This window comes from Anarhichas minor, unplaced genomic scaffold, assembly GCF_050575085.1.
Source record: "Anarhichas minor isolate MPS153535 unplaced genomic scaffold, ASM5057508v1 ptg000026l, whole genome shotgun sequence".
Classification (NCBI taxonomy): domain Eukaryota; kingdom Metazoa; phylum Chordata; class Actinopteri; order Perciformes; family Anarhichadidae; genus Anarhichas; species Anarhichas minor.
This window is the reverse complement of record NW_027466472.1, coordinates 19,228,645-19,248,526: the sequence shown is the minus strand read 5'-3', so window position 1 is coordinate 19,248,526 and position 19,882 is coordinate 19,228,645. Positions and strand designations below refer to the sequence as shown.

The 19,882-nt window shown below is 43.7% G+C and overlaps 1 protein-coding gene across 1 annotated transcript; it reads left to right on the top strand.

Annotated features, from left to right (window-relative positions):
* The first annotated feature begins 258 nt into the window (after nucleotides 1-258).
* On the top strand, nucleotides 259-15,366 carry galnt17 (polypeptide N-acetylgalactosaminyltransferase 17). Its single transcript, XM_076100479.1, has 11 exons — nucleotides 259-513; nucleotides 1,672-1,855; nucleotides 4,421-4,587; nucleotides 10,553-10,727; nucleotides 11,458-11,655; nucleotides 12,170-12,287; nucleotides 12,761-12,946; nucleotides 13,323-13,460; nucleotides 13,600-13,695; nucleotides 14,114-14,275; nucleotides 15,232-15,366. The coding sequence occupies exons 1-11, from the start codon at nucleotides 273-275 to the stop codon at nucleotides 15,364-15,366; spliced, it is 1,800 nt and encodes a 599-aa protein (XP_075956594.1). The 5' UTR covers nucleotides 259-272.
* Nucleotides 15,367-19,882: the final 4,516 nt, after the last annotated feature.

Here is a 19,882-nt window from a genome sequence, read left to right as displayed (position 1 = left end):
ACGGTAAGAGAGCAGATTTATTACCCAGGAATCGGTGCAATGGCTCAAAAATGTGCAGTAAGGTCTCTGTTGGTCTTTGCTCTCCCCCCCCACAAGGTGTGCCCGTTTTAACCCCGCTTTGCTGAATTACCCCCCCCCCCCCCCGCAGCTCTCCGCGCATCGCCAACCGAGGGAGCCCGGAATCTGTGATACGTAGCCTACACGGCTTCTCCGGAGGACTGCCCCCCCACCCACCCCCGACCGCACGGAGCCCGGACACCGGCGACTTTTTAATGGCTTTTGTCTTCAGACGATGGAGGGTCTTACTGGTGCTGAACGTGCTCGCGGTCGCCGGGTTCATGACTTTCTGGGCCAAGTGCAACACGCGCAGCATCCAAGCCGTCGGTCCGGAGGCTCCGGCCGCCGGGATGAGGCCCCGGGCCAACGGGACGGCGCAGGGGCCCAGCGTCAGCCACGAGGTGCTGCTGAAGAGGCTCAGCTCGCTGGAGGATGTGGTGTACAGGCAGTTAAACGGTAAAGAGCAGCTGGAATAACGTGTGATCCTGACGGTCCTCAGGATTCTGCTAAAGAAGGAAAAGTCAATGCTTTGTGACTTTTCCCTTGACTTTCTCACTGGGGGCCCTGATATGACAATGTGATCTGAGGAAGGTCTGACAGTAGAAACAATAGAGCCCAAACCTCTGGGCCTGTCAATCCAACACATTATTTCTGTCATTTTTAAGCATGTTTGATGCCTGTTAAAAAAATCTAAATCACAAATGTTTTATATATTTAAACCTTAACCTCTGTAGATATACAGTATGTAAGATCAACAACAATATGTGATTCCTTTAAACATCAAATTGTAAATGTTAAATGCTACTTTTTTTGGTGCAGAAATGCAATGTTATCCTGAATTTACGGGGGGGGGGGGGGGGGGGGTTATATTATATTATACTACATATTATATTTTACTACATTTGTGATATTTTTCCCAAGAAATACAACAAACGGCAGAACATTTGACTAGCTTGACTACATTAAAAGGCTTCATGCCTGTGGGACAATGTAGCTCCTCCACCAGTGAGGTTAGAGGTCAGGGTCGACAGCAGAGCAAGAGCTTTTTTTTTAAGGAATTCAGTGCCTTCAGCAGGATGTTTGCCAGCACAGAGGCTCAAAAAGACGTCTTATCATGTGGAACAATAGTCCCTTTAATCACTCTGCCACCTACAAATAAGCCCCGTCACACTGAGGAGATTCTTGCTTTATCCCTAATTTGAAACGGAGAAAACCTTGAAGCTTCATTAGCAGCACGCAGCCAAGACATGGAAATGTGTTTGACTTTTGATTGTTAAAAAGAGTTTCCTCTCTTGAGAACTGACCCCAGTCTTGGAAGCTCTTGATTAGGCCTATTGTCCACATCCCTATTGTGCTCAAATGTGTCCCTACCTGTATGTTGAAGGTATTCTATCAGAATCTTTGCCCCCAGTTATCATAAATGAATTGACCTCAGATGTTTGCCTGTTTTGACAGCGACTGACTACATGCTGTATGTCCGTGTGTGGTTGGAGCTGCGGTGAGCAGGCAGGATATCAGCCGCGAGCCACAGAGTGTGGTACTGAGAGGAGAGTGACTCAGCCAGACCAAAGCGTCCTGACATGCAATCTTCTCCTCCGTTTGCCTCCCCCCCAGGTCTGTCCAAATCTCTGGGCCTGATCGAGGGCTTCGGGGGTCGGGGTAAAGACGGCCTTGCTGCCACGCTGTCGCCGGCCGAGGAGAGCGATGCCAAATACCTGAGGGAGAAGTACGGCTACAACGCCTACCTCAGTGACAGGATCTCTCTGGATCGGACCATACCGGATCACCGGCCCGGCAAGTGAGTGCATGTCAAGTGGGTTCACTTTTTTCGATTCGCTCCCAACGTTGGTTCACAACAGTGTTTTGGAAAATTACATTTAAATATCATCAGCAACACGTTTTCATTGGATCTGCTTTTTTTGGGGTATAAAGAAGTTCCAATGGTAACTGTCCACTGTGCGCTCTGTGCATTGACCCGGAAACCCCGACACTGTTTATTTAAAGACATGTTGCTGATGAATTATTTAAATGAAGCATAGCGATAGTTCAGGCAATGAAGTCCCCACTGGCATTAGCTGATTGGCGTCAGCTGTTTCCTTCATGCTTCACAACAATAACTGGATCATTCACAGCTGCGTGGTAATCAGCAGACTAGTCTCATCCAATCAGATGCATGCAGGTGCACAACGCCATTTCTCATGCTGGTTCTCTCATGCCAGCAGCTCCCTCTACTTATTCATGCATGTGTTATTCATGCATATGATTGTTAAATGTGCAATATAAGTGAGTCAGAGCATTATTATAGCTGCCAATAACTTTCTATGTAAAGGCATAGGGGAGTCCTGTCTACCTGAGCGTAGAATGAAGCGTCTCCCTCTGTGTGAGCGGTAATCCTTGTAGCTTCTCCTTGCTTTGTTGGCATAGTCATGCCAGCAGCACATGCTGTGAAGGGAGATTCTTTGTCCAGTAACGATTTTGTCAACTTATCGATATGTTGATTTCATCGACCGATGCGTCCGACTGAGTTTCTCCAGAAAGAATCACGCATAAGCACCACTTTCGATCTTGTGTTTACCAGCGACGTGCTTGTAAATTCTCGGAAATAAGTCAATCAGCATGAAGAAAAGCATAAAAATAAGACTCGTCGTCTAAAGAAGTCTTAGTACTGCTCTCAAACGGAGGTGCCTGCTGATAGCGGCGTCTCGACTGTCGGCACAGCGCCCTGCCTACAGTTCCCCCTCAGGTACACACCGTCAGGTGCTTTTGCAGTAGTTTGCACACTGTTAGCGCTGGTGGCACCGTTAGCCGCGAGCAGCCATGTTGAGAGCCTTCGGGAGGCAATAGAAATGCTCCTAATCTCAAATGTAGCACTTTTAAAGGAGATTTGTCTCCCGGCACAATCTGTGTTGTGTACACACGCACACACACACACACACACACACACATACAGAGGCAGTCCTTGGATTAGCAGGTGGAAAAGGTGCATTTCCATTTGTGCTTGCATATCAGTGATGAATGTGTACAGCGTGCTCTTCCAGATAGCTCTGTGCAGTGTTTTACATCTGCATGCACGGTATGTGCGCTATGTGGTATTATGCTTCTCCGTAAATGCTCCTTTTAGGAGTCTTGTCGCTGGCCCACATTGCTGGTTAAGCGAGTAACACCCCTTCTGTTTGAAAGTCAGTGATGATGAGAACGCCCTCGGCCAATCGCTGCCACCAGCTGTGTGTGCGTGTGTTTTGGGGGGGGGGGGGGGGGTGGAGGGATCTGAAACCAGCGCTCTCATTTGTCACTCGGGGGGGTCTTTCATGTTTCCCGGGATCAAAGTGGCATGCGAGGCCTGTTGGGGTGTGATATCTTCAGGCTTAGCAACAGCATGTATAAGCTGGAGTCTGAGGAGCCTGCTATGTTTAACTGAAGGTCCCTTCACACTGCAGAGCCGGAGGTGGTGCTGAAACGAGAGGGCGAAAGGGGGGAGGGGCAATGGAAAGAGACGAAGAAGAAGAAACACGGTAGTTTTGGGGATACACTGATGATTATATGTTTTGTCCAAGCCTGCTTTTCCCAACACGAATAGTAGTAGTGAGAGTTGGCTGATACACAGCTTATGGTCCGTATTGACGCGTACCATCGGCTGATCAGTAACAAGACACTGCGGTACACGAATGCCAAAAAGGAGGGCCATCAGCTGATGACTCAATGAAGCTGTACTTGTAATGTGACAAGTTCCCACTCTCACACTTGTAATCGCTCATGCCGCCACACGCTGCTGTTACCGGTTACACTGATTTGCACCATCCCTGCCCCCCTCCTGTTCTTTCCTCTTATTACCATAATTGCTGTGGCGTGTCTTGCCTTGCACATTATGTGGCCTACATATATTTCTCCTATCAGCGTGATATGTAACTGCTGTGTTTTTGTATACGTTCCCCCTCAGACTGTTGCAATGCTTCTTGGTTTCATATGAGCTTCTTCAAACACAGTGCCTTTTTGCTTTTTTTGGCAACTGCAGGTCCTCCTGTTCCAAAGAATAGTCCTAATTTCTTTGAATGAAGTGTCTCTGAATTAAATATATTTCGAGCACAAATATATTCCACCTCAATGTTTGTAATATTTACAATTCAAGCTCTTTGTTCTTGTGAAAAGATTGATATCTAAAACATCAGGGTTTCTTGTCAGATAGCTTAAAAGGGAGAAAGACAACTTAGGATTTCCTGCCAGAAAGCCTAACTGGTTGAACAGGAAGCCTCAGTAAAAAAAGATGTCAGCAGCTCCACGGAGCCAGTTTGGTCTGTTAGGCCAGGCGGGCACGGAGAGAGAGGTTTTATCTCACAGATGGTCTGTTTGCGTGTCTCTTGTGCAGATGCAGAAAGGTCAGCTACCCGAGAGATCTCCCCCAGATCTCCCTCATCTTCATCTTCGTCAACGAGGCTCTGTCGGTGATCCTGCGCTCGGTCCACTCAGCTGTCAATCACACGCCGGCTCACTTGCTCAAAGAAATCATCCTGGTGGACGACAACAGCGATGACGGTCAGTAGAAATGGAAGATTTCCCAAATCTCAAATGAGGGAACTCCTTTCACTCCTTCAGATTTGAATCTGTTCTCAGTGTAATCTGTTGTAAGTGTAACACAGTATGGCCTGTGCTCTCCTGACAAAAATGGGGGATGTAACAAACCAATGTCTCCTTTCGTGTTCATCCGTACTTAACACTTGCAATTCTGTGAGTGCGTTCAAACTGACAAGTATGGCAAAACAAAGTGCACTATGAGCACCTGGATGGTGTACTCAGACCTGTCAAAAGTTAAGTGTGGAACACTTCACACTTCTCACCCTCAATGTTCACCACCTTGGATACGTGGTGGAGGCGGAGGGACCACCAATCGGGTGAAAATGGCCGAGACGGCAGCGTTATCTTCAACCTCGCGTGAAACGGGGGCCACACACAAGCAAGTAGAAGTACATTCATTTTTACTCAGCTTTAATACTCTGGCGTGACAACTTTGTGCCCGCTAGCCTCCCTGATCTGACCCGGGTTCACTGAGGTGAAAGGGCTGAAAGCAGCACATAGACTGCACCAAATTTATCCACGATTGTTTCCACAAACAAAGGCTTTTGCTCTCAGAGTGATGCTACAACCACATGAAAACAACGCAGTGGCATTTTGGGAAAACACACTTATAGATGAGAAGTTCGATTCCACATCTTTGTCAGACCGAGAGAAGAGATGATAAGATCCCAATAAACCTGGAGAAATAGTTGATGTGAAGCTATTTAACATTTGCTGTCACAGGTCAGCTTTAAATATTTGTTCAGCTTTAAGATTCTATAAACTATCATTATTTTTACATTTATGGCAACATCTGGTCTGTCAGCTGACACAATCATTTACTCTGCAGCAATGATGATGATGATGATGATGATGTTGTGTGTGTTAGCATTTATGTTCCTCTCCAGATTTTCCATCTTTCATAGAATTTCTATGATATGATGATATTTTACGATACCTTATTGATTTGGAGTCTGCTGTTGGTTAGCTGTAATTAACAAATAAAAAGCTATAAAATGTTCCACATTTCTTTGTTGGTTAATTACAGTTAATGGCTCCACTGGTCCCAGCCAGTGTTTAACGGACGGATATGAGCGCGGTGTCAGTCTGGTCATCATCTGGTCATATTTGCTTTCCCCACCAGGAAGCAAATATTTTCCCAAATGGTTAACTGATCCTTTCAGGCCTCTTCACAATGATTTACAATTGTCTCTGTGTATATGAACCTAACCCTAACTAAACTAACTAACTAACTAAACATGTCGGCATGTGGCTCATCACCACAGGTAACATTATTGCGTCGGCAGCAACCTAAACTGTTCTTAATCTCATCATTTGCAGAAAAAGAGTAGGAATAAAAAACACACTACATGCTCCCAACATAACCGTTACGCATGAACATGCTGACACGTTGCTCCCCGATGTGTTGCATCATGGGACAAAGGCAACAAACTTGTGATACGATTTCATCGGCTTGACAAAGAGATGAGCGTCTCCGTGACAGGCGCCGCGGTCGCTGCTGTTGAGGAGCAGCATTTGCGTATAGGTGACTGATGGTGCAGAATTTTTTTTTGCGGGGCAGACGGGCAGATAGAGGCGGAGCACTGCAACTGGATGTCATGGGAGAGATGTCCCTGTCTTATGTATTGGGAAGGGCTGCCAAGCCCGGCATTGTGAGACGAGGGGACAGAGAGAGAGAGAGAGAGGGAGGACGGGAGGGGAAGGAGATGAAGCCAGGCGAAAGGAGAGAGGAGGTACAGGAAGGATAAAGAGCAAAGGGCGTTGGTGTTCAGAGAGAAATGAATGAAGGAGGGATGAAACTAAAAAAGAAAGAGACAGCTGAAGGGATTGAAAATAGGCAAAGTGAAAAGGAGGGAGAAGGAAGAAGAGAGAAACGGAGATGAAGAGGCATCAAAGAATGAAAGGAGATGCTGAAGGGGCAAACCAGGCTATTAGAGAGAGTGGCAGAAAGAGAGAGAGAGGGAGGGAATGGTTGAGAGACAGAGAGGCTCTAAGATAAATGAGGTCGGACAGAGAGGAGGAGAGAGTGCAAGGCGATGGATACCCGGAAGAGAGAGAGAGAGAATAATCTGACAGAATGGAAAGCAAAGACAAACAAGGAGGACGTGAGGAGGGATGAGACGGTCGAGTCTTAAAAGGAAAAGGCTGTTTTTCTATCGCTCTTATTGTCGTCAGATCTCATGGAAAGATCCAAAAGCAACAACGTTCTCGTCTGTCACTCAACACTTCCCCACCCTGCCTGTGTCACTTAGCCCCAAGCCCACTGATCTCTACTGAAGACATAAAGCTTTTTCTTTTAAAGCCTCATAAATACACATGGTTCCATCTTTCCTCATGTTTCTTTCTCTTCGTTGTACTGATGTTACTGTGTGCCACAACTATGAAAACCCTTGTTGTTATTAAAAGGATTTTTTTTCATATTAAGTTCAGTTCAATTCAATTTATTTTGCATAGCCCCAAATCACAAATCTGCCTCAGAGGGTTTTGCAATCTGTACAGCATACAACATCCTCTGTCCCAGGACCCTCGCGCCAGAAAAGGACCCTTTTCGGCAGCAGGACGGTGGATGCGGTGCCACCGTTCATTGTCATCAAGTGACACGTGTGGTGGAAAAAAACGATTCAATAGTACCGAGTGAGTCCTATAATACTGAATACTGAAACAAGAGACATTGAGGAAAGAAGTTTGTCTGTAAAGTATTTATTCTCACACAGAGTGCCTGTGTTGTCTGTGGGATGGAGAGAGTCCTGTGTGCAGTTTGAGCTCATCTTTTAAAGGGTCAGAGCATCAAAAGAGAAGGGGGGGAAGGTGTGTTTCTCACCAAGACATCTGTTTTGTTTCTAATCTACACATTTTACAATAGTACCTGCAATAAAATCTTTACGACAGATCCTAATCTGTACATCCTGTGGTTTACTACCTCGAAGCTAAACACTCTGTTATTACTGTCTGCACTCCTTTTCGGATCCTTCCTTCTGAAGGAGGCTGCAGCAGACATCCCATAGAGGTTTGACAAACATTGAATAAAGCAAAATAAGATGGTCACGGTAGAACATTATACAGCACATTGAAATGTTCTATCACACACGTCAGTCAGTGCTCTCTGATGTGTTGTAATGGAGGTGTATGGCGCTTGGTCTTTGAAATAAGAACGATATAGGACATTATTCCTCTCTCCCTTGAAATGGCCGGTTGGCTGAGAGCCAGCCATCCATTGCAGAGGGGGGGGGGGGGGGGGGGGGGAGATTTCAGCGGCTCAGAGGGCGAGGCATGCAAACAAATAACACTCACCGCTCTCACCGCCTGCCCCGCGAGTCACCCGGCTCCGTGGCCCAAAGTGTGTATGAACGATGTGATGTGTGTGTGTGTGTGTGTGTGTGTGTGTGTGTGTGTGTGTGTGTGTGTGTGTGTGTTTGAGAGAGAGAGAAGACACAGCATGGGAAATGAGTTTGTGAAGAAATCATAAGAGGCAGAGAGAAAGAGATGGAAAACACAGAGAGCATGAGAAATGTGTTTTTTGTTGAAGGGAATTTTTTAAGTGTGTGTGTGTGTGTGTGTGTGTGTGTGTGTGTGTGTGTGTGTGTGTGTGATGCAGAGGAAGAAGGGTTGCTAGTGTGGGGGGGGGGGGGGGGCTGATGAGTAGATTGACAGATCAAAGGCGGAGCAGTCTTTGACACTCAGGAAGCAGCAGACTCTGCTTGGTGTTGTGTTTTGGAGTCGGCTGGAGCTCGAAACAGAACCGCGGGGAACAGAGAGCAGGTTTGATGTCGTCTCTCATGTTTCTGTGGGTTATTCATTCATTTGTGTGAACAAACGGATCATCGTGTAATTGCTGCTTTTGGTTGCTTATGCCCGCGTCAGACGGTGACAACGGTCTGCATACATCACAGTTGGTGATCTCTGTCAGACCTGGACAAGAGATGATACGATGATCATCCTAATAAACCGGGGGAATAACTGATGTGAAGCTATTACAGGTGTACAAGCTACCTCAGCTCACCAGCAGGCCAGCTGAATTGATCAAATATATTTTTTGCTTTAAGATTCTATAAACTCATTATTTATACTATTATGGCAACATTGGGCCTGTCAGCTGACTTAATTATTTTCTTGATGATTTGTGTGCAAAGTGTGTTTGCATTTTCTAAAAGCTTGTGCAGTCTTCTCCAGATTCTTTTTAATTAATTGCTATGATGTCGCACCTGGAGGCTGCTATTGATTGAATGTAATTAAAGTGGTTAAATGTAATTAACCAATAATAAGCGTTGAATGTGCAACATTTCTTCATTGGCTAATTACAGTTTATGAAAAGAAGCAGTCACATTTAGTTTTTTATTTAATTATGTAGCGAATCCATCTGAAAAAAAAGTGAATTTAGCAATTAGCTGATCATTGTACAACTTCATACACAAAGTTTTTATAAATAACATAGTTAAAATATAAATATAACAACTTGAAGGGTTATAGTGTGTTAAAGTATTAAGGTACTTAACTAAATAAGTTACAAACCGGCCAGAGTTTCTATTTTGCACTGTGTGGTTACTGTACGGTCCTTAACCGCGGTGAGGGCCGCCGCATGCAAGACAGCAAGACATCCTAAAGGGTCTTGAAGGGTTTCAGCATCATCAGATTCAATTTTTTTACCACAAAATCTCTAATAAATGTGTTAAAACGACTGCCAAAATGTTTTTGACCCGCTCCTTCTGGGTGCTCGCAGAAAAGGCCTCTCCAACTCGACTTACTGAAGTCAGGATGAGAGAGACAGGGGGGCGGGGCTGGTCAAAGGGGGTTCAATTGAAGTAAAGAAGCAATGATCAAATGAAAATGAATCATCATTGCTTTCCTTTTATGGCCCAAAATTGTTTGTAATTTCAGTAGTTAGCTTCACAAAAATGGCAAAAAAGTAATTGAACTACTTGAAACACTGTGAACATACGAATGTAGTTTAACTACATGAAGTGCACCTCTCCCCAACACTGTTTACATACAGAGTAGGATGATTAGTGACGATGTAGGTTAATAATAACAGAACATTACAGATGATGTTGCTGGAAAAGGGATGAAGATTATGTAAAACAAGTAAGGAGTCATTATTTTCAATATGTTGATGAGAATAGGTTGTAGTATTTTGTGTAATTGTTCCAAAGATGCCTGTAGTATGGTAAGTCTCTTCTGAGCTGTAAAAAATGAAGAAAAGTATCAGCGAGACATATGTAGATTTGATCAGGTTTTGCATATCAGCATCTGTGGCGACGTCGTTCTGACATGCGGATCAAAACCCTTGTAGATCCGCTTGCAGACAATGAACGCTAGTCTTCTAGTGAAGTCATTTGTTGCATTAAATTGGTGGGCTCCAGTACTCTGTGGATCAAATCTCTGAGGTGTCTCCTGATGTAAGAATAAAGTACATTTCAATCACTTGAATTGAATAAACTAAGCCTTATAATCATGCTGCTACAACAAGAAGAGTTTGTTGTTCTGGATGACTCATCTAAAGTGTTATCGTCACTGTGGCTGTGTGCCTGTTAATGGCCCAAATTTAAGACAATTTCTTTTCAGTCCTGGAATCAAATGAAATCACCCACTAGAGCAAGTAAGTAATGAGTGATGCACAGTACTGAACATATGGTACAAGCTCAGGTTGGCGGAGGGTAAAGTAGAATCTGTGGGCAGATCTCCATCGGTGTCCTTTCTTTGGTAAGTTTTACTGAGAGCTTTAGAGAAATGATCTACTATTTTACCCCCTTTCTTTATGAGGACAAAGGTCAGGGTGAGCTACTGTGCTGCAAAACAGGGCTTCAATATGTCGTTCGAAGACTCATCTAGAAGAAAGGGTGATGCTGTGATCTCAGCTTTAAGGACAGTGTCTCTAACCATCACCTGTTGTTCGTGGTTCTGTGCGTTACCTTTGTTTGACGGACTGCAGAGCAGCTGAAAGGACCGCTGGAGGAGTACGTGAACAAGCGCTACCCCGGCCTGGTGAAGATCGTCAGGAACCAGAAGAGGGAGGGACTGATCCGAGCCAGGATCGAGGGCTGGAAGGTGGCCACCGCCGAGGTGACGGGATTTTTCGACGCCCACGTGGAGTTCACCCCGTCCTGGTGAGTAAGTCCGGCATTTTTAGGATCTCCTTCTCTCTCTTGAATGAGTACGACCCATCGAATTACAGAACACGATAAGAAAACGGCAACAATGATGGACTTAGTGTACCACTTTTAAAATGAAAGTTACAAAGTGCTTTACCGAATCATCGAAGCAAAAGGACAAAGGATAGCAGAAGCAGCATAAAAGGAACACGCAGAAAGCAATTTCACACCTGAGACGTTTTAAGATAAGGAGAGGAAGAGACGGGTAGAGCCTGCAAGAATCAGCTTTAAAAGATACCCGAGGACATGCAGCTCATCAAATAACAAGCGGAACAAAAAGCGAGCAACGAGGTAGACGTGGGACATCTCTCAGAAGCCTGTTCATAAAAGCACATTTCAAGGAATCTTTTAAAAGATGAAACTTATTCGGCCTGGATGTAGACACTTGACTTCTCACAAAAAAATGTTGCTACGTCCCGCTGACACCTTTTTATTAGGTCTCCCGCTCGTTTTCCAGCTCCAGAGTTCGTACACAACCCAGTTCACTCAGCATAAATAGACACATGCCCTCCAGAGCTGCACTGAGCGGAATCAAATAGAATTAGTAATAAAGTTGGTTCAGCTTGAGGGACCTTGTAACCGACTGAAGTGGGTGAGAGAGCGGAGATCTGAAGGGGAGCTCTGTGCCGCGTGTCCCTTTTAGTCTGTGTGTACATGTGTGTGTGTGTGTTTCACTCTTCGTCAGGGCCGAGCCGGTGCTAGCCAGAATAAAGGACGACCCCAAGAGGATTATTCTGCCTTCCATCGACAACATCAAGCACGACACATTCGAGGTGGAGCGCTACGAGAACTCGGGCCACGGCTACAACTGGGAGCTGTGGTGCATGTACATCAACCCGCCCAAACAGTGGTGGGACGAGGGGGACATATCCGCTCCCATCAGGCAAGCCAACTTCATTTATAGAAACACACACTCCGATGAACATGGATATGAACGCAACAATGGTTGTCAAAAGTTCATCCTCTTGGGATGAGTGAGGGGGAAAAAAACGAGGGGAAAAAGACAAATATGCTGCTGATTGGGTACCACACTGCCTCAAAGTATTCAAAAAAAGAAAAGCTTAGAGTGTCTGCACTGGAAATGGGATTTTTAAAATCTGTTTAACCGGATAATTGTGTTGAATCTGATTTTCGAATTTTAAAATTCAAAATAAACACTGATAATTTACCAGATTAAAAACATAGAAAATAGAACAAAAAATGTATAAATAGAAAGTGAAAATACATGCATCCCATTTAAACATGAGCAAAAACTTGCAGCTTCACATACTGAGCATCTGCATCCATACTGTATGAAATCATATAAAACCACATTCATTCAGGTTTAAATGTACATTCACAATGCTACACACACCCGCAGGTCTTAACGTCAGTTTGTTGTGTTCCCCTCGTTGCAGGACTCCCGCCATGATTGGCTGCTCCTTCGTGGCCAACCGCGACTACTTCGGGGAGCTCGGCCTGCTCGACTCGGGCATGGACGTCTATGGAGGGGAGAACATCGAACTGGGCATCAGGGTTTGTGTGTCACCCAGTTTTCTCTCTTTTTCCCCGCTCCCGCTGTACCCCTGTAGCTTTAAGTGGAGCAGTGGCCACCGTAGCGTGGCACCGCTGATAAATGAGGCCCCATTAAGAGTCCTGGAGGACCAGCCCTCTGTGTGCTGCTCACAGCAGGGCGATGGTGATAAATGGGTCACATGGAGCAGGAAGGTTGGGGAGGTTGCTGCTGCTGCACATTTTAGAGAGATTGGAGAGTTTGTTGTTGTTGTTCTGCGGTATTATTTTGTTGCTGTTTTGTTTGTCTAAAAGACAAAGGAAAGAATATGCTAATGAGGCACGTATGCTGTTAGCAGTTATCAACTTGAGGTAGGGATATTGTGGTGGTTGTATATGTAGGCTTGTTTTGATATTTCCTGCCCTCTTGTGGCCAAACCAATATTATTGCTGGCTTTAAGTTGATTCCCCTGCTCTTTAACACCACCTATCTGCAGGTGTGGCTGTGTGGAGGCAGCATGGAGGTGCTGCCTTGTTCCAGGGTGGCTCACATCGCACGGATGAAGAAACCGTACCACAGCAACATAGCCTTCCACACGCGGCGTAACGCTCTACGCGTGGCCGAGGTCTGGATGGATGAATACAAGTCCAACGTCTACCTGGCCTGGAACATCCCCATGGAGGTGAGCGAGGGCCGTTGCTGCCACTAGTCCTAGTCACCAAAGTAAACGTTACCACGGCGGCTGGTAGTGCTAACTACTGTGCTCTTCTGTGGTTTATCACACATAAACTATCGGTGCTGTTGGTGCAAATATAAAGAGCAACTCTTCTTGTGCTGCAGATGTTTTTTAATCGGCTCTTTTGAAAAACAAATGTACAAACTTGTATGAACGGGGAATTAGTTGAATCATTATCGTGCTAATCAATACAAAACCATAGCAAGATGGATAATATTTGTGTTAAAATATTTAACCTATTATTTTATAATTATATTATTGAACTATTTGTATGAAAGAATATAGCAAAGACTCCCTATAATGACTCCTTGCGCTTTTGCAGAACCACGGTATTGATTACGGAGACATCTCTCAGAGGGCTGCGCTGAGGAAGAGTCTGCAGTGTAAGAGCTTTGAGTGGTACCTCGACAATGTTTACCCAGAGATGAGGAGGTACAACAACACGCTGTTCTACGGCGAGGTGAGTCAGCAGTCAAATTCGATGAAGTACATCGAATGCATTTACATGAGTGGAAGTAAAAAATACGAAGTATACCTAAATACTGTTGGGGAATGTTAGGACTTAGATTGTGCCAAGTCAAACGCTTTTTTTATTTCAGATCCGTAACTCTAAAGCGAGCCACCTGTGTATGGATCAGGGCATGAAGGAGAACCACACGGCCACCCTGCACCCTTGCCATGGATGGGGTCCACAGGTACAACACGGACACCAGAGGCTCAGGCAAATGGCCACAGAGGGCACCTCTCACCACTTCCTTCTTGAAAACCCCGGTCTACTCGTTAGCGTCTTTCACCAGTGACATGATTTACAGCCTCTTAGGAGGGAGCTCTGCTGTCAGGATGAAAATGTCTCTGTGTTGCACTTTTTGCGCTGAGTCAGCCAGTGTCAGTTCCTCAGCCCTTCGGCCCGCTAAACTCCAGTTCTGGTAGTGAGTGCAGCACAATATCACCCTTTCTACAAAAGACCCGCTAATGTTGCATTTCTATGTTATCAATCGGGACAGTGGTCACGAGAGTTAAAATCTCTCACAACAATTGGGTATGCGATGGGAAACTTAACAGTAGACACAATGTACCATGTTGTATGAGTGCTGTCTCTGTGATTTGCCTCAGTTAGGACGTTACACCAAAGAGGGTCAGCTGTTCCTGGGCCCTCTGGGCAGCACCGGGGACGACACTCGCTGTGTGGTGGACGATCAGATCAGCAGCTTTCCTCAGCTCCTCAACTGTGACAAGGTGTCCAACGTGAAGCAGAAGACGTGGCATTTCTCTCAGGTGAGAAGTCGATAGAAAACTGTTTTCCTTTGTTTGCTCACAAGAAAAGCAGAATTTCATTATTTTGTGAGTGCTACATAAGAAAACGTCTTCTTTGGGCCCTCTGCAGTCTACGTAACGGTCACATTGAATAGGTTCAAACTGTGATTTATCGGTCCAAAGTATGTTCAGCTGGTGTTCAGTGCTAACCCTAGACCAAGCTTCTATTTCTCTTGTGAAGTTTGAAGAATTGCTTTGCCAAAGCAACATGTTGCCTATTAATTCCCACTGGTTTTAGGCAGCAGTATTGTGCACTCAACACTCAAACAAGAACCTGATCCTATTTAAATCTGCACATATATTAAAGCTGAGCTTCCAGCTTCTTTGAACAATGTCTGGGGATTTCTTCTATTCTTAATCAACTGTTGCTCAGAGGTATCTTCGTCTCTTTCTGACTGTCTGGTTGATATATTGTGCAGTCTTTTCAACCTAAAAGCATGAAAGATCATAAAATAAATATAGAATAGTGCTCTTAGCCACCTAATCGAGCTTTTTTGGCATTAGATTCCAAACCTTTAAAAGATTATAGTATACAGTATATACTGTGTACAGCTGTAAACAGGTAGTAATGAATATAATTCATATAATATAGAATGCCATAGAAAATGTTGTGAAAGGTCATAGTATAGTATGTCATAAAAATGTCACAGCATGGCATGTCACACAATAATGAAATGTGTGTAGTATAGTATGCCATAAACAAGTCATAAACATGTATTTCATACACAAAGTAATTAAAAAAGTCCTGTTCATTTTTCACAATTAAGAATGAAATAATGAATACAGAAGATTAAATGAAAACATCTGTGCACATCTGGCATGGGTCTTGTCACATCCTGTTCCAGTCACATGTGGTACAATGGCCATCTGTGAACACCGCTAAAACCAGAACGCTGTCTCTCCTCCCCGCCCTGCAGAATGAATCTCTCATAAATCGAGCCACAGGACGCTGTCTGGAGGTGGTACCGGCTAACGTTTACTTCGGCCACCTGCTTGTCCTGCACCCCTGCTCCGGGCAGAGGTGGACCATCAAGAACACTATGAAGCAGTAGTCTCGTAGACTCGCCAAATTCACCGGGACCAATGACACACGAGGACATTATCAAGAGCCGTCCCCTGACCTCGGCTAGGCCAAAGGACAGCTGATGGGGGACAGACTCCTCATATTCTCAAGAAAAGACAGAGGTGGTTTGAAAGAGAAACGAGCGGTCAACATCTCAGTGATACGAGGTTTGTGAAAAGTGTTTTGATTTTCACAAAGTGGACGTTCAAATGATGCAAATGTAGCATGAGAACTGTTTCTCCATCTGACAGGCTTTCGATGTGACGTTGCCATTATTCCTCTGCCACTTCTTCTCTACCATGTTTTTAGGTGTAACGATGGAGATGTGATGAGCCAAAACTCTGTTCTGTCTTATGTGTGTGTGTGTGGGGGGGATAAGGTTTCTATCTTCATCCTCAAAATGTTTCTGGTTTATCTCCATCAATCATGTTCTGTCTTTGAAGACGTGTAGAAGATTAAAACACCTGGAGTTACATGATCAGTAATATGCACTGATCAGAATCCATTGGTAGTTTCTTATAAGCTTCATTCATGGTTCTCCGCTTTTTAGCTTAAGTTTCCTGAAAATGAAAGAGTTTCTACTTATGACAGGCATACAATTTAGTTAAACATTAATGCCCCAAAGTGATTTTTATTTTCTCCCTACTGAAGCCTAGACCTTGTAAATATCTATAATTTGAAGATAAAGGAATAAACAATAAATATTGCTTGGTGTAACACAGCGTATTTGTTTGCAGTTGCTGTAAATCATCTAAAAAAAGAAATCACATTTTCGAGGGCTACTGGGCTAAAGTCATGGTTTTATATGTCGTGGATGCATTTGTCTTTTTTTTTATTGTCATTTTTACTCAAAGCATTCGATAGCACCAAATGCAGTACATCTTGTAGCATGATTGTAAGTACTGTATGCACATGGGGACAACGTTTAGTTGAGGTGAGCCTATTAATCCTGTTTATTAACTGCTGAGTGCCAGAAATACTGAAGATGGCCAAACATAATAGGCTGCAGCCTGAAGCACTTTTCTGGACACAGAGTCTGCAGACTAAAGGAGGAAGATGGAATCAGGAAGGGAAAAGTGCACAAGTGTTGTGGAAATGCTGGAGGCCTTTGAAGCCCGTATTACTATTGTATTGAGATGTATATGATGTCATGAATTCAATTAATTCCATGTTATCAGTTGGATTTTTTGCTCTCAAGATTGTCTTCCAATAAACAACTGGTTTCCTGGTTTTTGCACGGTTACTATTTCTGACGATAGAGTTGTTTTATGAATTGAGTACAGTATAAGTTGTGTTTGATAAAACTGAGTTGAACGTAATTTCTTTTAAATATCATAATACAGTATGTCGACATTATTAAAAAGTCAGAAACCCTTGCATTGATGTCAAAAAAGCTATGAAAGCACCATAACATAGTATGTCATGAAAGGTAATTTAAAAGCCATAGTATAATATATTATAATATATAAGCCATGCATAGTACAGTATGTCAAAACAGTTATAAAAAGCTCATACCAAGTCAAATATGTCCAAAATACATAAATAAGCCATATCATAGTTTGTCGAAAAAGTCATGAATAGCCATAGTACATTATGTAACGAAAAAGCCTAGCCCCCGGGGGATCGAGTCTCGACCACCAGGAAAGATAAATGGTCATTTTGATATAGTCCTGTCTGGGCTGCCGATGTCTCAATGTGTGGCAACGTGTAGACCTTTAATAGATAACACAGCAGTCATTTATCCGTGGAACCCGGAGATCGCTGGGGACAGCTAGCTTGTAGGTGTAAGGGAGATACAGTCAGCTCAGTAAATCAGGGTAATCGATCAGTGTTGGGTTAGTGTGCCAATGGGGGTAAATACGGTAAATACGGTGTACCTCTTACTGCATTAAGCTCCGGGTTAGGGTGAGCTGCCTTTCACAGCGTGTGTCCGCATGTCGATTGAGGGTGGTGGGAAAGGCGCGGGATAGTTTGGCCAGTCTTCTCAGATTCACGAGAAAACATCGAAGTCAAAAGAGCCTATACCATAACTTTTTTCGTCATACTATATTATGACTTTTTTTGAAACCCTAGGCCAGGGGGCCACAGGGTTTCACATTTCTCCCAAGGGGCCACATGAGAGACAGGGAGTGTTGTGGAGAGCCGGACCAATAGACTGAACTCAATCCTGCTCAACATTATTCCACCCCTTTATAAAAAGCAGCACATTGTTTGGTTTTGATGAGCTGTGAGTGGTAAGAGTAAATATTATGATCAGTGGTGGAATGTAACTAAGTATATTTGCGTAAGAACTGTACTTATGTACAAATTCAAGGTACTTTACTTCCATTTTATTCAACTTTGTACTGAAATATTGGACTTTTTACTCCACTACTTTTGTCTGACAGCTTTAGTTACTTTGCACATTATAATTTTTCAAACCTTTCGTAACCAAACTGAACAACAGTGTATAAAGGAGTTCAAATAAACTCCACCTGAAACATCTGCAGCGGGAATAATGATCCAAACAAATATAAATATGTAATATCCATATATAATAGTAAAACACTGACAGGGATCATGTTTCTGGTAAATTAGTATCTTTATTACTATTGTTTGCAGTCCAATGACCTCATTTTCTGTTTTTCAGTTCAGTGAACGAGTGCACTGAAGTCAGGTTGAATAGGTGAGATGTGAAGGACAGCTGACAGGTGATCGTCCGTGAGAGAGGATCTGGATCTGGATTAATTCAACTTCATCACGGAGAATGTTTGTTCACATATGTAGGTCGATCGTGTAGGTTGCAGCTTAGCAAAGCCTCAGATGTCCGTGCCCGCTCTGCATCACCAACACATCCCAGGTATCCGAAATGACGTGGCCCAGCTCCGGTGCAAGCTCGGCATGCCGGAAGAAACACGTCGGGCCGAGTCCGGTTGCCGACTCGGCTGAGACTCGGGATGAATTACGCGCCAGAATCGGGCCAAATACACCGGCTCGATTCTGCTGCCGACACTATTATTGAGATTGCAGTGACGCTGCTGCTCGCACACATCCACGAACGTACTAACGTACGTAAAGAGAGATAAAAAACAACAACAGCAGTCGCCTTCAAAATAAAAGCAATGCAGCTGTACTCCATGCGTGAAAAAAGCAGTCTACCACACCTGCGTCAAGGTTGTGAACTTGCGCTCTTTGGCAGGGATGGAGTCGTCGAGGTGGACTGAGTTTGCTCCAGATGTTTCCTTGTAAGGAAGATGAGAGACACCAGACCCAACAATGCAGACGAGCTGAAGGCCCCTAGCAAAGCAACCTGGGCTTCCATAACACCTCAGCAGGGCCACATCTCCATGCCACACCGCATTGATGCAGTAATTCATGCAAAAGGAGCCCCGACCACGTATTGAGTGCATACTGTATACTGTACATACTTTTCAGTAGGCCAACATTTCTGTATTAAAAATCCTTTTTTAATTGGTAATATTGTAATTTTCTGAGATACTGAATTTTGGGTTTTCATTAGCTGAAAGCCATAATCATCAAAATTCAAAGAAATAAACGTTTGAAATACATCACCCTGTGTAATGAATCTATATAATATATGAGTTTCACTTTTTGAATTGAATTACTGAAATAAATTAACTTTTCGATGATATTCTAATTCATTGAGATGCACCTGTATATACTGTTATGACCTGGCTCAAAGGCTGCAACATAAGGGAGACAAGACGAGTGATACAAGCAATAAATAGACATTTATTTAACTAACAAATAACCAAACTAAACTAAAACAAACAATCAGACAAAGAATCAATCAAATGAAGCAGCTGCCGTGAGGACCGGAGAGGAGGGGAGGCACCTCGCCATGTTCAGGTGGTGCATCATAGCTGGCCATTTCCAGCAGGCTGAGGTGGGGCTCGTTAGCTGCCGATCAACATCCTGAAAGACAGAGCAGCCAGCAAACGACACAGACCACTAGTGGATGGGAGGGCTCGTCACAATACAACTTACTACTTATATCTAATATAACTTAAAACTTATAAAAACCTTAATACTTATATCAAATACAATACTTATATCTAATATAACTTAATACTTATAAAAACCTTAATACTTATATCTAATACAATACTTATATCTAATATAACTTAATACTTATAAAAACCTTAATACTTATATCTAATACAACTTAATATTTATATGCTGCAACATAAGGGAGACAAGACGAGTGATAAAAGTAATACGTAGACATTTATTTAACGAAGAAATAACCAAAACAAACAATCAAATCTAAATTGATTACAACTCAAGGCTTGCAGCTAATACAACTCAAGGCTTGCAGCTAATACAACTCAAGGCTTGCAGCTAATACAACTCAAGGCTTGCAGCGAATACAACTCAAGGCTTGCAGCGAATACAACTCAAGGCTTGCAGCTAATACAACTCAAGGCTTGCAGCTAATACAACTCAAGGCTTCCAGCGAATACAACTCAAGGCTTGCAGCGAATACAACTCAAGGCTTGCAGCTA